Consider the following 18921-nt stretch of genomic DNA (forward strand, 5'->3'; position numbering starts at 1 on the left):
CCCTGTGATCCTGCCTGCTGGTGTTCATGCCTCTCTGTGGTCCCCTCCCCAGAGGTGTGGGCAGAACCTGTAACTTGATTTTAACCACTGGAATTCAGGAAAGGAGGTAAGATGTACATGATTACTGTATATTACATAAGGATGTACCCCCCTCAAAACATCCCCCCACAAAACACAACATCCCACCCCTCTTGCTAGAGATACTCACTCTTTCTCCATTGTTGGCTTTAAAGAAACAAGCTGCCATGAATCTTATGGTAGCAAGGAAATGAACTGTTCTACCAACAACTTGAAGGAGTTTAGAAGTGGACCTTTCCCTGGCTGAGCCTCTGATGAGAATCACCCCTGACTGATACCTTATTTATAGTTTGTGAGACCTAAAATAGAGTCCCAGATAAGACAGGCCCTCACTGTTTTTTTGTGGGGGGGGGGGGGGGGGGGGGGTAACTTTTTAGAGAAACATTGTTGTTGCCTCTTGCACATACCCTGACTGGGAACCAAACCCTACCTGACCATGAATTGAAACTGCAACCTTTTGCTGCAGGAGACAATGCTCCAACCAACCCTGACTCTTGACCCATAGAAACTGTGAGATGATAAATGTGTGGGTTAAGCTGCTAAGTCTATAGTATTTGTTTCACAGCAACAGAAACCTAATACATCCTCTAATATCCAGAATATTGCCTTGTAAGAGAAAGCTTATTGATTTTGTAATGATTTTGACAATCTCAAATTTCACCCATATTCCATATGACCACCACTCTAATTAAACACATATGTTTTGTAAGAATTACTGAGGTGCTTAAACATGAGGTACTTAATAAAAAAAATATATTCTTACTATTTAAGAAAATTATAAGCAACTGCCTTCTGCTTGGTTTTATAGTTCCAAGTCTACTGCTATAGCTGTATCTTTCATTTGATTTTGAAAGCTGTGAAACCAGTCATAGCCTCAAACTATTTTAGATGAGAATAGCCTTTAGCTCTTTAAATACACACTTGTTAAGAGATAAGAAGAGCAGATATTCAGTAAAAGGCAAATTTTCATCTCTTATTAATTTGGCTTTGCATCTTTTCTCTATTTTCCTGCCATTAGAAGACTTAAAAGAAAAGGAGGGGAATCAAGCATCTATCCTGTCTTTCTTATACTAATTACATCTCAGGCTAACTAAACAGTAGATGACATAGTGTTTTTCATAAATGTATTCCAGCTAATAGAGAAGAAATGATAGATTTAGAATATCACTTTGTTGTAGCCACTACCAAATTAATGGATATGGGCACGGATCATTAACAGTTGCTCACATCACAGAAAGAAAGATGACTAAACATTGTGTGCCTTCTTGATGGAAGAACCTGCTATCACCTAACTCAACTAGCAATTTATAGGAAATATAGAGGACAGAGAATATATAAAACACCATGGCGTTGCAATCACTAGAATCTAGGCTGTGGCGAACACTATAGGACAAACTATCTGATTTTCAATTTCCTTAACAAATAAATTGCAAAAGAAAAGAAAGGGAATGTATAAACAAAATAAAAGACTTAGATACAGCAACTAATCACAACCATGTGTGTACCTTATTAGGAATCCAATTAAAACAAAATATTGTATTGGTTATTATTGAAGAACCCTTATCTTTTAGATATACGAACAGAAATATGAAATGATACAATGTCTGGGATGTGCTTCAAAATAGTGCAGTAAAGGAGTTGAGAACAAGATTGGCTGTGAGTTAATAAATGTTGAATCTGGGTGATGAGTACACAGGGGAGTAACACAAAAGAATAAACTCACAGAAAAAAACACTAGGACTCTGAGATCCCTTTGATGTTTGCCATACTCTTTCTCTGCAGTACTGACAGGACTAACTAGTCTTTTCTTCTAGAAAGCTTTAGAAGATCTTTTTTTTTTTTCTTTCTGTAGTTAACTCTCTTTCTGAGGAAATATGTTTGATCCTTGGTCTCCTGCCAGGTTATATTTAGGTTTTTCCAACATTTTTTTTACGACCTAACAAAAAATACCATTTGAGCATTTGGACAGAAAACAGGGCCAAGTTCAAAGGATTCCAAAAACAAAGCAGGGGAAAAAAAGGACACTATTAAATATTTCACTTTTTTGGCTATCTCTTGGGCCTTTCATCTTATCCCTTTCTCATTTATAAGTATTTCCTAATGCCAAATTCCCAATTTAAAATATGAGTGTTATTATTTTCAGGCCATAAGGTCACTGGCAAGGGACTTAGAGAAAATAGGCCAAATCTAATAGAAATAAGAAAGTGGGAAAGCAATAGCAACAAAAATAGAAATTATATCTTTGGTGCTGGTTTGGTAATATACAGTCAGTCAGATCAAGCGTGTTCACTAGCATTACATACAAATTCTGGTAAAAGCAAAAAGGGATGGTCAGAAGCTTTTGCTGGGAACAATCTAGATACATCAACATAGAGCTCAGAAACAATGGGGAATGTAAAAGAAAGCTAAGAGTTACGTGATATGATGCCATTTTGGTAGCATTTAAAAATACTAGCCAAAGGTACTAAAGATTGCTTATGAATACATATATATATTCATTTTATATATATATATATACACACACACACACACACACACATATATATATAAAAGTATTAAAAATGGGACAATGTCATACTAAATTATAGGCTGCCTTCTCAGGGACAAGAGCAGGAGTGGTGGTGAGATGGGGCCACCATTATCTAAAATAAAATTCCCTGTTATTAAATCTTTGTTTCCTAAGTTTGCTGGCACATGAAAAAAGATATTTATCTTTTTTGTTGTTAATTCTGGGTGGCAGAATATGGGTGTTTGTCATATTATTACTCTGTCTTTTCAGTGTTTTGGAATATCTTCCTGGCCCCCAAAACAACATACAATAAAATTAGGAAGACACTGCGCTCCCACAGCAGTTGGGAACACAGTTTGGCTTACATTCCACACAGCTGACATGCTGTCTAGTTTCTGCTTTCATGTCCCATCTCCTAATCTAAGCTCTCTTTAGGCCTCATAGTAGGTTCAGTGTTTTCCAAAAAACTAGTAGAGTGTTGTGTACCAATTGGGGTAAAACAAGCACTTAAAAATTGGGATCACTCTTATGCTATTTTCTTAAACACTCTAAGGAAAACTCAGCAAATCTGTACAATTTGGACTATTATGGCAGATTTACTTATTAGGCTCTTTATTTAAATGAAAGAGTGCCAAATTTGAAAATGCTATACTAAGCTCACAGTTATCTTCCTTTACCTGTGATGTGTCCATTATGCTCCTTAAGTTCATGAGCTTTCACCCACTGGCTCCCGTTCTTCTTATAAATGTGGACTTCGTGATTATTGGGGCTAAGGGCAATCTCTAGAGAAAAAAGTCAATAGTTAACACTTGAACTTGAAACTGTTATACAAAAAAGGGATATGTTACAGTCAGCATTTAAAAAACAGAATGAAGGAACAGAAAATGTTTCAAAAAATGGTTCTCAATATTCACCCCTGAAGAATTCCTTTTATTATTTTTACCTTTACTTGGTCCCCATATTCTAAAATGTTTTGTAGAAATGTTAAACTTAAAAATTCATTCAATCAGCGATATATACAACTATCAATGAAAGATTATAACTAGTAAGAAATAGACAATGTTGCTATACTTTGATATATACAGTTGACTCTTAAACAACACAGGTTTGAATTATGCATGTACAATTATATGTGCATTTTTTTTCCTCAATAAATACAGTCACCCTCCATATCCACAAGTTTCACATACATGAATTCAACTGACTGCTGATCAAAAATATTGTTTTCCATCTGCAGTTGGGAATCTGCAGATGTAGAGGGCTGACTGTATGCATTGTTCTATGCCATTTTATATAAAGGACTTGAGCATCCTCAGATTTTGTTATCCAAGGTGGGTACTGGAACCACTGCTTCTCACATGTCAAGGGTTAACTGTAGTTATGTCTTTGGGGTCAAAACTTATACATGAATTGTCAACTGCATGGTGGGGGGGGTTAGTGCCCCAACTCCTGCATTATTCAAGGGGCAACTGTAATTTTAGCCCATAGTAAAGATATTTGACATTTTAGCTCATGTGTACAACATTATTTATACTAATAATTTAATTTCTGTTAGATTTTCTGAAATGCTGAAAATACATCATAGGCTCTCATTACTGCTATCCCAGACCCATGTTGGAACCACTGTAGTTTATCAAAAAAACCCTGATTCTGTTGATAAGCTATATCAAAGCTTTCCTTTAAATAAAGCCAGTATAAATCACAAAATAAAATTCTGTTTTCAGGAGAAATCTCTTGGACTAATCCAAAATATTAAGAATATACATATATATGTATATGATGAATTTTTAAACTGATTTTGATCTTTTCCCTTTCTAGTTGATACATTATTTCTTAAAATTAAAATTAGGATCTATGACTGAAAATTTAGGTTAATCTTTTAATAGTTTCTCCATCTATTATGTTACCTATCCACCCCTCCTTAGGGAAGCTACTGTTTTATAGATGAATTGTGAAACTAGATAAATATCTAGCTCTAAAATCCTAAGACTTTCAATGCTCTCTGGAAAACAGCTATGTATTTCTAAGATGCATATAGGGATTTCAAAAGTCAAATCCAAAGTTAAACCTGGAAAACATTATAATCTTCAAATTATAATGTGGCATAACAAAAAAAATCTGACTTAGCCCTGGCTGGTGTGGCTCAATGGATTGAGTGCTGGCCTGCAAAGCAAAGGGTCATTGGTTTGACTCCCAGTTAGGGCATGTGCCTGGGTTGCAGTCTAAGCCCCCAGTAGGGGGTGCCTGAGAGGCAACCACACATTGATGTTTCTTTCCCTCTCTTTCTCCCTCCTTTCCTCCCCTCTCTAAAAATATAAATAAATAAATAAATAAAAACTTGACTTAATATACTGCATTTATTAAGTAGTTTAAATGAGGACAATAACAACTTACACTCCTATTAAAAATTGGAAATACTCCAAAAACCTATTTTTAGATGGGAAAATGGAGACAGAAGATATAGCAAATTCAGCTAGGAAGCTCTGGATTCACCATCTTGCATGTAACATATTTTCAAATACCCAATATAGAGGCTCATATCTAGGTTTTCACTCAACAATAACCTGGTGTATACTGTTTATGTACCAAGGATTCATTTAAAAGTATGAGTGAACCATGTCTGAACAGCTTTTAAATAGATAGTGACTCTATAGATTCAAAATCCCAGCTGACTTCTTTGCAGAAATTAACAAGCTGATCCTAACATTTACAGGAGAATGCAAGGGACCCAGAAGAGCCAAAACAATCGAGGAAGAAATACAAAGTTGAAATTTACAACTTTCAATTTCAAGACTTACTACACAAAGCTATAGGAAGCAAGACAGTGTAGTTCTAGCATTAGGATAAACATAAAGATCAATGGGACGAAATTGAAAGTCCAATAAATTTACATTCAACTTACTATTGACAAGGATGCCAAGATAATTGCATGGGGGAGAAAAGAGTTTTCAACAAATGGTGCTGGGGCAACTGGTTATCCACACGCAAAAGGATGAATGAAGTTGGGCACCTACTTTACATCATATACAAAAATTAACTCAAGTGGACCCAAGACCTAAATATAACAGCTAATACTATGAGACTCTTAGAAGGAAACATAGGTATACATCTTTGTGACCTCAAGTTAGGCAATGGTTTATTAGATATAACAGCAAATGTATAAGCAGCAACAAGAAAAACATTGGATATTTTCAAAATTAAAAATTTGTGCTTCAAAGAACACTATAAAAAAGTGAAAAGACATTCTACAGAATGGGAGAAGATTCTGCAAATCATATATCTGATATGGGACTTGTATCCAGAATATATAAATATAATGAAGATTATATATTTAAAAATAAACAACTCTTACAACTTAAAAATTAAAAGACAATCCAAGTTTAAAAATGGGCAAAGGATGTGAATATATATTTCTCCAAAGAAGATATACAAAAAGCCATAAGTGGGTATACTACTTTATACCCGGTAGGATAATAATGGGTATAGGGCTCTAATAAAAAACACAGATAATAACAAGTATTGATGAGGTTGTGGAGAAATTGGAACTGTCTGCTAGTAAGAATGTAAACTGTTGTGGCCACTTTGGAAAATAGTTTGGCAGTTCCTCAAAGTGTTCAATATAATTACCAAATGACCCAGCAATTCAACTCCTAGGTATATACTCAAGAGACGTGAAAACATATGTCAACATAAAAACTTGTATGTGAATGTTCTTAATAGCAATATTCTCAATAGCTAAAAAGTAAAAAGAACCCAAATATCCAGTAACTGATAAACAAAATGAGGTTTTTCTACACAATATTATTCAGCCATAAAAAGGAATAAAGCTTATACATGCTACAACATGGATGAACCTTGAAAACATTATGTTCTGTAAAAGAAGCCAAATGCAAAAAGCCATATATTGTATGATTCCATTTATACAAAATGTCCAGAATAGGCAAATCCATGGAGACAGAAAGTAGATTAGCAGTTGCCTCCAACTGGAAGTTTTGAGGAAAACTGGAAGTGACTGCTAATGGGTATAGAATTTCTTTTTAGAGTGAAAATTGTTGTACAACTCTGTGAATATACTAAAGAAATCACTTAACTGTATATTTTAAAAAAGGATGAATTTTATGTTATGTGAAATTTATCTTAATAAAGCTATTCTTTAAAAAAGAGTGAATACAATTCAAAACTTTTAAAAATAACTCATGGGTCTAATACTACACTTCTGTTTCTAGATTTTTATTTTGTACCTCCTCCTTGTAATATTATTTTACTTTGCCTACTATGCCTACTTCTAAGAGGCTTCTCTATCCATTTCTAGTTTGCTGTAGCTAGAAAACTAGAAACTCAAGCTTGTTATGAATAACATAGTAAATACTAGTTAGTACTGCTCTTAGTACCTCAAGGATAAACCATATTCTCTGAAACATCTTATTTCTGGGTCTTAGAATTCTGCCTAAATGCTGGGTTAGTGTGGTATTATGGCACAACCATTGCAGACACTGGATTCTTAGGGCAATGAAAGATGTTTCTGATATAAACTGTCCATTAGTGGTATAGAAAAAGAAGTGGACAAGGAGCCAGAAGGCTTAGGTGCTAGCAATGGCTCTGACATTAACTAGGTATGTAACCACTGGAAAGTCCTTCCAACGCTCTAAGCCTCAGTTTTTATATCTGTAAACCAAAGGGCTTACCTAGTTCCCTTCTCAACCTATGTCCATCCTTTTCACATGTGACAATGAAATACTGTATTTTTCTGTGTAAAGTACACATTTTTTTGCCCAAATTTTGAGGGAAAAATAAGGATGTACATTATACATGGGTAATACTAATCCTGGATGTAAATATTGTAAATTTTTTACCAGAACATACAATTTCTTGTATCATATGTTCAGAAATACATGCTAAAATTCCTTTATAATACAAAAAACAAGTATCTAAATATAAATTTAAAAAATTGAATTAAAAAATTAAAACGAAAAACTTTTTTTCCTGAAAGTTTGGGCCAAAAACATGGGTGCTCATTAACACATGGCAAAATATGGTATATAATCCTTAAAAGTGTCTACATCAAAAAGTATCAAAAGTGCCAAAATAAAGGTGCAAACTTAATAGCATACTTACGGGTACGATCCCTGTTCCAGGCATGACAGGTGATTGGCTCAAGTAAAAATTGATGCAGGGACATTATTCTTAGTGTTTTCAAAGGACAGAAAGCTGCAATGAGCAACAACAACAACAACAAAAACATTTAAAATAGCAGGCAACCAATATGTAAGTTGTCTGAGGATCCTGAAATGTTTGGGGATAAATAAAACATTATTTTTGTATTATAAGAGAATCAATCTCAATGTCAAAACAATTATTTAAACACAACTAGAATTCTAACCATCAATGTATAATTTATTCTGTCCAGGGTCATCAGAGGACTCTAAAGCCATGGGTTAAAGATTGCTGGGTATAGGATATTCACAGTTTCAAGTGATCATCCTACAGATCGCTTATTAATTACAGAAGGAAAAACATGTCTTCACAAAAAAAAAAAAAAAAATCTGGCAGTCACCATCTTAACTGAGTGATCAAACTTAGTAAAATAAATAGTGGAACCATATAATCTGAGGGGCCTGCTGATAGGAGGCTACATGAAGGGCATATCATCATTTATAAGTAGTGACCACTTAATTTATCAACTTTTAAGAGAGCAAAAAGGGGCACTATTAATAATTATACTGTGACAATAGGTCACGGACTATCCTGGAGTAAACTGGTAATATGGCCAATTTAGCTACGAAGTATTTATGCCAAACATATTTACTCTAAATCCAGGCAAGATCAAGACCCAATTTCCAGTTTATAGGAAATATGGGAATTAAAGAACGTAAAAGGGAAATAAACAGTTAAAAACAGAATATGTTCCATACTATAAAACAATGGGCCTGGACTATTCCAAAAAGGCAGGTTGGGGGTGAAAGTCTTAGGATTTTAGAGCTAGATATTTATCTAGTTTCACAATTCATCTATAAAACAATTTAATTTAAAAAAATTAAAAGAGCTATGAAAATCAATTTTGCTATATGAAACTTGATTGTAATCTGTATTTTTTATTTCTTTAAAAGATATTTTATTTATTATTTTTAGAGAGAGGGTAAGGGAAGGAGAAAGAGAGGGAGAAAAACATTGATGTGAGAGAGAAACATTGATTGGTTGCTTCTATGCCCCTAAGTGGGGACATGGCCTACAAACCAGGCATGTGCCCTGACTGGGAATCAAACTGGCAGCCTTTTAGTTCACAGGCTGGTGCTCATTCCACTGAGCCACAGAAGCCAGGGCTATAATCTGTATTTTTAAAATGGCCATAAAAGATACATTTTGTACAATAGGGAAAATTTCAATTTGGGCTACATATTATGTAACAATATGGAATTATTTTCAATTTCTTAACTATAATGGTTTGCACTTAGGTAGGAGAATGTTCTAATTCTTAAAAGATAAAAATAATGAAGTGTTTAGGGGTGAAGTGTAGTGATGTCATCTGTTAACTCCTTTTCAATCCTTCAGTACAAGGAGGTATAAAAGAGCAAATGTGGCAAAATGTTAACTGGTAAATCCAGGCTAAGAGTATGCAAGTGTTTGCTATATTACTCTTTAAACTTTTAAGCAGGAATCTGTGAAACATCACTGACTTAAAAAATCAAATAAAATTCTCTTTTTTATAGGCACCCAAATCTATATCCATTGAAGAGGCAATCATTACCTGAAATAGGAGAAAATATTTCAAAAAGCACCCCATTTTATCAATTCTAAGAGGCACTCTCACAACACCTTTTAGTTTCAATACACTTAAGTTCAAGTCATGTTAACCTAGGGTGGAGACTGAAATGTGAGATAGGAATTCTGATGTAAGCAGGAAATGAATGGAAGGGCCACCAGTAGGTTGTGAAGTGAACAAAGTTCAGCAGACGAAGCAGAAGTCAATCTTAGTGGAAATCAGAAAAAATGTCTCTGCTAATTGTTGTAAAGGAATCCAAAGGTCAACATGAGATAACCCTTAAATAAAACATCTCATATTTTGAACTAGCAGAGAAATGTCAGTGTATCACATTTTATCCTAACGGTAGAGATGTTTAGGTCATTAATTTTTCACTTTTGCATGTTCTAAAAAGCAAACTGCAACTCACAAATAAAGAAAAAGACTGAAAATTAAAAAAAAATTTTTTAAATAAATTCAAATGAGACTGCTACTTTTTTTTTTAAATGAATTTTCAGACTTACTGCATGATTCTCTTTGATAGCAGGTGCTTACCCATCACAACAAGTTTTGCTCACAATTACTCAAAATAACATGTAGTTTTACAAATATTTTCTGAATTAAAAGCAATTTAGGTCAAAAGCCACACTTTATAAGCCTATTTGTTAACTGAAACAAAATTGGTCTGCAAATGAATAATTTAACGTGAATCTATATGCAATAAAAGCACATATTTCACGTATAAAGAGAACAGCTGTAGACAAAAGTTTTCTCATTCTTCAATTCAGTTTTAGAAGCAATGTAACAAAGCCTTCAAAAGAGGTAAACATTTACACAATGGCATAAACTTCTAAAATTGCATTTCTAATTTTGTTATTATTATTCAAGTTCCATATTTGGACACACACTCACACCTATAATTCTTAAACAATCATGTGGCTATTTTAAGTCTGTAGGCCAAGACAACACTCAGATTTTTGTCAAATTTATAACACACCCAATAAACACAGCCTATATTCATGAAACTCAGTGAATGAAGACCAATAATAGCTCAAATCTTGTCCTAAGAAGATACCTTCTGTCATAGGATGATAATTACAATTTCTAAACTGTGATTAATATTTAACTGAAATCTGAAAACCTGTGTCTTAATGAGGGTACAGAGGAAAAAAGGGACAGACAAAAAGGTGACATTAAATTTAAGCTTCTACTAATGACCTTTTATTATCCAGCACTGAGAGAAAGAGAGATGATTTATAGCATAGTATGATTCCAGGAATTCTCCCTCTCTTCAAACTCCTTTCTTCACCTATCACTTGGAGTACAGTGTCATTCTGAACTTTGGTTAGCCATGGGCTCTGGAGCCAAGGGAACCTTGGTTTGAATCTTGGCTTTGACACATACTAGCTGTGAGACCTTGGGAAGGTCACTTAATAAACATAAATCTCACTTTTTAATCTGTAAAATGGTCATATCAGACATATCACTGACATTCCAAAGCTGTTGGTAGGAGGGCTAAATGAGATAACAGGTGAAAGAATGTAGACAAAGACTAGCTCAAAACAGATGCTCAGTAAGTTAGATCCCTTTCTTCCTTTGACTTGAGGCTTTTGAATCATCCCAAGAAGTTACACCAGTTAACATCCTCTGAAGCACACTCCAGCTGGTATCTTCTGAAGTTGGCCCTGTAGCTTGAAAGTATTTGTACAAGTGGGAATTTCAGTTTCCTGTTTAGAGTCAGTTTTCAAGACTGTGATTCACCTAGTTTCTAATTGCTCTCATTACCCAACCCAGCAATACCAGGTGCTCCAATAAGGTCACCACACCCTCCACAAGTTCAGAGACAGGTTCCAATTCCCAGCGCAGGCCTCACCAGCAGAACATTTTGAATTTCTTCATGCAGATTTTGTTTCAGCAAAGGATTAGTCAACTAATAGATCGAAATGCTGCCACTCTCTCTCCAAGCAGTTTTAATTTTTCCAAGATGATCCCCTCCTTAAATTGTGATAAGTAGATAAATTAACCTCAGGGATTCTCTGAATACTCTGTGTTAAGGAGCCATTCATACCCACTCATTAACAGGGCAAAACCACCCTCCTGATACCCACTGAAAAACGCAGTGCCCACATGAAACCAAAAGGTTAGATAAAACTGATAAAAGAGGACAGAACTAAGATAATTTAAGCAATGAGTTGAGGTAGATAAAAGCAGGCTCCAAAGTCGCAGTGTGAGAACAGAAGGCTTTATAATCAGAGTCTAGGTCACAATTTTTTAAGTTCTTACCATGTTCCCAGCAGTGTAGTAGATACCAGATTGGGGCCAGAAACATAAATCAATCTGACACTTTTCTGGTCCTCGAGTGGAGAGAGAGGTCGGTTCAGAAGAGGAAACGAAGATATGCATAGAATGCCCAGAAGCAGTAATAAGTAATCATACCTAATATTTATTGAGCACCTACTCTGGGCCAGAAACTATTCTAAGCAATTTATGCAAATAAAATCACTTGATTCTCCAGAAAGCTCTAAGAATGTTCTTATAGCAATTTTCCCAGGGTCATTCAATGAAGGAGTGGTGCTGGGATTAGAATTGTGTCAATCTTTCTGGAGGGTTGGAATGTGACAGGTGCTGCTACATCAAAGGTTCACGGAATCATTATGTGCAATTCTGACTTACGAGGCAGGGGCACTCGAGAGGGGGAATCTTAAGGAACTCAAGAAAAGGCTTTCCTCGAGTTTAGGACTCCCCAGTAACCGAAGGATAGAGGGCTGCCCTAGATAGAAGCCAAAATGTTCCACCAACGCAGCGTGCAGGGACGTACTCTAGAGGCTAAAGAAAGAAACGAACGGTCCCTTGTGACACCCAATTAGGATGAGATTATTCCATTTACTACAGTTTTACAGATCGTGATAAATGGCCACTATAAATGGCCAATATGCGGCCATAGCCGCATATTGGGCTATGGAAGCGCAGGAAAAGGTGCCGTTGATTCTGGCATTGGAGGACGTCTGGCGCTAGAAAATTTTGGGAAGAACGATCTTCATGGGGCCCCAGGAGCTTAGCGGTCCTACGGAGAATGGGGATCCCCCGCCCCCCGGGAGGCCGGGCAGGGAGACCCGGCCCGCCCTCAGTCTCCGGGCCCCGCGGCCTAAGCCCTCGCCTCAGCGTCACTGCGGTTTCAAGTCCTGTGAAAGGCCAGTCCACTAGAGACGCACAGGGTCAGAAGCTCGCCCCTACAGCCCCTTACCTGGGGTCGGGGGAGTCCGGACCGGCTCGGAGCAGATAATTCGCGGACTCTGGTCAGTCGACGCGAACAGGCTCCGGCGGGCGCTGGCGGAGGACCGAAGCCCAGAGGGAGCGGCTGACAGATCCCGGAAACAGTCATGGCGCCTGCGCGGGGTGGCCGCGGGGTTAGTCCGCGCTTGCGCAAAGCTCGGGTGCGCCGCTGGTCCGGAGCTGGTGCGGCGGGGCAGTGTCCAGGGACAGAGCCGTCGTATTAACCCATTTGAAGTGGCGTTGCAAAGCGGCTAGAAAGAGGTGACGAAGCAGCCTAGAAGTCTTACTCGTTTCCTAGAAAACGTCCTCATACTCCTGGGTCGAAAGTGTGGATCCCTGTCGGTTTCACAAGAGCTTTTGTCAGGAAATGAATTACTGAGATTTGGGGCCTTTCCAGCCGCAGGGACTTGAGAAGCGACCATTCAGAGACACCCCCCCCGCAACCCCCGCCCCACATCCCCCCAGCCAATTTCCTTTGGAGAACACCGGAGGCCCGTCCTGGATCGGAATCACTTGTTCCCTGCTCCCAAGATGGCGCCACAGGTCGGGGAAGTTGAGGGAATTCATCACCTCCAGCCGCTCCCCTCTTCCCTTCGCGAAGGATAGTACTTGCTGTGCAGGTGCTTCCTCAGCTTGTGAAGAAAAAGGGACGCTGTAGTAGATAAGAGAAGTTCAGGGGGTTACTTGGCAGGCCCAGCAAGCTCAGTGCTGGGAAGTAACCACACAGGATTGTATAACGATAAATCCTAACCGGGCAGGTCGTGGTGGGTAGTTATGTCCCAGTCCTATAGCTTGCTTAACAAAGGTCAATCTTTAAGTAAGTCCTGTCCATTGTTCTTATGTACCTAGGATAACATACCTTTGAAATGTCAGAGTAAATTTCTTTTTCAGACCCCTGGAAAGCACAACCTGCAGCACCAGAACATGAGACCACACAATTTAGTGTTTTCTTGTTACCTGGATACCATATCTATGTGCTATAACGATCCTGTACCCATTAATGTAAACGAGATATGTGTTCCGGTTTGCTTTTTATCCAGTCTTAGACATTTCCCTGCTTTGCTTTCTCCTGCTTCCTTAATCTACCGCCAATGGATTTCTTGAAACCATACTTAAATTTTCTCCTTTGATTGTAAATGTATAAAATCAACTGCAAAGCTGCCATTGTTTGGAGCATTTTCTCAATCCTTTGAGATTCTGTCTCCAGGCATGTCCCCAAAATTTTGACCCAAATTCATATTTTTTTATAGGTTTAGACATGCTTTCTTCAATATACAAATGTCCTAGACTTCTAGCTGGACTTGCTGCCCTTGAACTCAGAAATTTAGTAGCAGCATCCTATCCTGCCAGTCACTGCAGTTGCTGATCTGCTGCCTATTTTGTTCCTTGTAGTGTTTTGTGAATTTGACCCTAATGCTTGGCTCCAAGGTGATTTTCACCGAAATGAACTTGTCAATTTCCCAATTTCAGAGTCACACTATGTTTCTGGGGTAAGTTAATCCAGTTGATCATGGAGCACTAATGCGCTGGAAGGAACTGGCTTTACTAAGTCCTATGGCTACAGAGTCTTTGGTCCTCGGAAGATTGAGGACAGACTGACAGAGTGGAATGATCATTTTGAAGTAGTTACTCCCTCCCAGAAACACAAGCTTGGCAAAGGAAGGAGAGCACATGGAGGCAAGGATTCCTGTGTCTGCAAGTTACCTGAACCAATTGGAAGTATGGAAGTACATGTCTCCTTTTGGCATCCAGAGTCAAAATACCAACAGTATTTTATTTAGATGCCACCTGTTTACAATCTGGGTAGATGAGACTAACATATATAAATCACTGATACCAGATTCTTTATAATAAATGACAAGAAAAGCAAAAAACAGCCTCATAAAAGTAACAGTGAGGCATTCAATATTAATCTCTGGTTCTATCTTTTGAGTTAATATTTTGCATTTTAGCTACCATTTGATTGCATTTCATTTCATATTTTATGAGTCATTTCTGATGGTAGGACCTCAGTTTTAAAGGGGCCCTTTAAGTGAAACCACCTTATGTTGTAACTGAGGAAACAGGACCTGGGAATTTTGATACGTTAGTGGCAGGGTTGGCCTCTTGATGTCTAGTCCAGAGCATTTCTCATTATCCCAACATGTCCTTGTGTAAGAGCTCTTGGAGCTCCAAGGAAGAACACTTCTTAGTGTTTGTTTTTTAGACGTGTATAATGACACTGATCTGGTATCCAAAATGAGGACTCTGCCTTATAAAAAATTAGCTCCAGGGAACGTGGTATTTAGAAATGGTAAATGGGAAGAAGAGAAGTGTTGGACACTGCCATTGGATGATTTTGTTGGCTTTATTGGTTTGATTGGAATTGGAATAGGATTGAATTAGAATTTGGTCAAGCTTCAAGTTGTCAGATATTTAGTGAGTACTCACCAAGTGCCAAGTATTGTGTTAAGCCATTTCGTACAGTGTATATAAAAGTAAGATCCCTCGGTCCTCAAGAAATTTAGAGACAGATAAGATCAGTTCACAAATAATTTTAAATATACAGTCAAACCTCGGTTCTCGAATGTCTCCCATCTTGAACAATTTGGTTCTTGACCAAATTCATGGAAAAAATGTCTTGGTTGTTGAACCAAACTTTGGTTCTCGACCTGCTACCCCTTTCATGCTGATACCTGTAGGATCAGTCATAACGTCTTTCAGGTGGCAAAAAAAGGAGATTTGGTTTTCAAACAAGTTGCTTTTCCGACAGCCTGGGGAGCAAATTAAATTTCCAGAACTGAGGTTCCACTGTAAGGAAATGCACAGTGCCTCAAACCAGGGAGGGTCTAGTTAATGTTTGGTGAAGAAACTATGACTGAATGAAAGACATAGTCTAGGATTTCAAAAAACACAGAGGATGCCACCAGTTGCTAATTTGTGTGGGAGCTTGTATAGATACATCAGAACATAACCAATCATAGATTAGAAAGATTACATGTTTTTAAAGGCCTAAGGAATTCCTTCTGATCAGGAGACGTGTGATTTAGTATGTAGAATATGGGGAGTAAGAAGATTGATTATTTGTGTCAGTGAACACTTACTGCTAATCTCCCATTCCTGTTTCTTCATGGGTTAATGCTTGCCACCTATGTACCACAAAAACTGTTGAAAATGTCATTAAATCAATGCTTATTAAAACTAAGTAAACAAAAGAACAAAAACATAAATGATACTCTGTTAATGCTTAATAATCCTTGTGCTTTAGATATTGTCCTAATTGCCGTGGTATGGTCCAATAAGGAAAAGTTTCCCCTAGAAAGGATATAGTACAATTCAGTGCCAGAGTGACTGAAAAATGCATACAGATTTTTGGCTTTTTTGGCTGTTGACCCAGTTCATTTCCCTAGCATGGAGATAAGACCAGTTTATGGGGTATCTAGGGGCATACGGTAGTCGCAGATGGTATATAAATAGCCTATTATCACAAAAATCATACAAGACAAGCACTCAAGCATACTTTTAAATACCAGGTATTACTTTCCTAATTTGATAAATGAAATCTGTAGTCCACTAGGCTGTAAATCTTTTGGAGGCCAGGCCAGGGCTTCCAAAAGATGTGTACTTCTTACTACACATTTTGTTTCTAATATTTTTCCGTGCTGTTATGCATCTTAGATTATTTTTAAAATTTTATTTTTTATTTTTGATTTTACAGAGAGGGGAAAGGAGGGAGTAGAAGAGGGAGGGAAACAGCGACCATCTGCCTTATTCACTACCTTATTAGCTCTCTCAATTTTGAGTAGTTATTTTGTATGTTTTGTTCACTTTTCTAATTATCATTGGTGGGAGATTTATCTATTGCCCTAGTCTTTCATTACCAGAACCATTTGGTAAGTAACCATATTTAAAAGTTACCATTTATTTTATTTTGCTACATTCTATTGCATCAATTATATATCTTTAATACATTCTTACAGTGTTTATTTGCTTTGTAGTACATGTTTGTTGCAAAGGGGGTATTTAATTCTCATCCAATATAGTACCAATCTTGTTTACTGCTTGCAGATTTAGTCACTATGGAGTTAATCAAGTGTTAAATAATTAGGTAGTGCTTAAAATATTTATATTATGGAGAAATGTTTGGAGAATTGTTTTATAGGTGTTTAAGAGGGTTTTAGTGATATTCAGATACATTGTTTAGAGTTTTTGGACAGGTGGTGAACACATTCTTATTTTCTCTTTTAAAATAACAGAATACAGGCCCCTTGATCTTAGAATTGTTTTCAGGAATGGGTTAAGCTAGGATGATTGTAGTTCTGTTTGTGGCATATACCATACCTCTGGCTTTTTGTGTTTATATCACAGATATATTTGTGGGGTTCTCCTTATATCATACTTCCAAATGAAGATGTTGGCAAAGATTGAGTAATTCTAGACCAGGAGGGAAGTTAACTAACACAAAGAGTATGTCTCTCCAGGAAGAAATTTAAAGTGGTAGAAAATTGCAAGACAAATGATTATTTTTGTAAGAACACTGAATGAAATGGCTGGTTTGCTTTTGAGCATAACAGTTCTTGTTTGGGTGTTGTTTTCGGTCTTAAACCTTTATGCCGATGAACTCAAGCCCCTGCCTCCTTCTGCACATACTCCCTAAAGTGATCTGAAAGTCTCTTAGCTTATACCACCAACCATAAGTTGCTGACTCTCTTGATATGTCCCTCTCTTCGTTCCTGACCCCTGATAGTTCTGATTGCAAGGGAGCTTCTCCACCTGGTATCTCTTCAGTTCCTACTTCAATTCAACACATATAAAGCCTATTATTTCTCCTTCCTTTCCCACCTCAGATTCAACTCTCCTCTCTACCTCTCACCTCAAGGTGTCATCATTTACAACAGATTGATCTGGGCTCCCAGGCAGTTACCAAGTCATATTGTGTCTACCGCCTATGTATTTTCCCCCCAGAGAAGGTATCAAACCTACAGAAAAATTACAAGAATAATATAATGAATATCAGCATACCTGTTTATGTAGATTCACCAACTGTTAACATTTTATCACACTTGCTTTATCTCTCTCATATATGTAAATAACAACAATAATGGTTATTATTATTGTTTGTTGAGCCATTTGTTAAGTCACAGACATTATGCCTCTTTACCCCTAAATATTTCACTATGTATCTCTGAAGAACAAGAACTTTCTCTTACATAATCATAAGGATCAAACTTAGGATATGTAATATTAATTCAAAGTTATTTTTTACAATAATAATGATTATAAAACTCAATTATATATCATAATTATAAGTTTAAGGTCATATACAAATATCACTGGTTTAAATAATGCCCTTTCTAGCAATTTTTTCTTGATCCCAGAGCCAGTCCAAGACCATTTACTGCATTTAGTTGTCTTGTTTCTTTATCCTAATTTGAAACAGTTCCTCAGGCTTTTTTTTCTTTGCCTTTTTTAACATTGATAGTTTTAAAGAGCCTACACCAGTTATTTTATAGGGTGATCTTCAGTTGAGGTAGGCACTGCCGTAATTGACTGAGTAAAGTTAACATCACAAATAATGGCACCAATAATTGACATCATGTTCTTTTGGTGTGATGCAGTGGGTCCAAAATGCATAATCTTAATAGATTCATGACAAACCTCCTTTGCCCTCTGAATGGTCCATGCTCCATAACAAGTCATCAAGGCCTCTCATGCTCTGTCAATTTCATCTCTTACCATGTCCTCTGTGAGCAATCTGGCGGTCCTCACATCACCTTTCCCACCTTGGCTGCCTCAGTTTTGTTCATGTGGTTCTTAGGGAGGCAGGGCCCTTCCAGGGAAGAACCACATTTGGTCCATGCCTTAAATGCCAACCCCATTGCCACATGCTGCTAATTGGTTTAGGGACCTATTTCTGCCAATCAGGACTCAAGAAGAGGTCTCTTAGGGAGCTTCTGTGAAAAAAATATGTCCCATGACAAAAAGGATAGTGAGAAAGTCCTTATATTTTTCCTGTCTTAAACATGGTTGTGGGAAGATATGATGGTTAGCGCTGTGGAAACTGTCTTGACAGACCCAAGGGTAAAGCAGTATGGAAAGATAGAGAGCTAGGTCTTTCACATTGCACTAATTCTGAAATCCTCTGTCACTTCTGGGATTGGTATATAAAATTATGAAATGTCTCTATAGCACCACTGTTGGCTCATGTGCTAATTGTCACTAAGCATGCTTGTAGCTGCTCCTCCCTACCCCCACCTTTCGTTCGGCACACTCTCCTCCACTTTATGCATAACTTGTTACTTATCCTTAGGCTTCAGCAAGACACAATTTCCTCTGGAGCACC

The 18921-nt window shown here is 37.2% G+C and overlaps 1 protein-coding gene across 1 annotated transcript in view; it reads right to left on the minus strand.

The window, feature by feature from the left end:
* ARPC1A (actin related protein 2/3 complex subunit 1A) overlaps positions 1 to 12701 on the minus strand; it is a 28175-nt gene extending 15474 nt beyond the window's left edge. The window contains exons 1-3 of the mRNA XM_054589862.1: positions 12571 to 12701; positions 7703 to 7795; positions 3265 to 3369 (exon numbers count right to left, since the gene is read on the minus strand). Coding sequence (XP_054445837.1) covers positions 3265 to 3369; positions 7703 to 7766 — 169 coding nt within the window. The 5' untranslated portion in view covers positions 7767 to 7795; positions 12571 to 12701. The remainder of the gene's footprint in view (positions 1 to 3264; positions 3370 to 7702; positions 7796 to 12570) is intronic.
* Positions 12702 to 18921: the final 6220 nt, after the last annotated feature.

The sequence above is a fragment of the Pteronotus mesoamericanus genome, unplaced genomic scaffold, assembly GCF_021234165.1.
Source record: "Pteronotus mesoamericanus isolate MK-2021 breed Mesoamerican mustached bat unplaced genomic scaffold, CSHL_Meso_final scaffold_167, whole genome shotgun sequence".
In the NCBI taxonomy this organism is placed as follows: domain Eukaryota; kingdom Metazoa; phylum Chordata; class Mammalia; order Chiroptera; family Mormoopidae; genus Pteronotus; species Pteronotus mesoamericanus.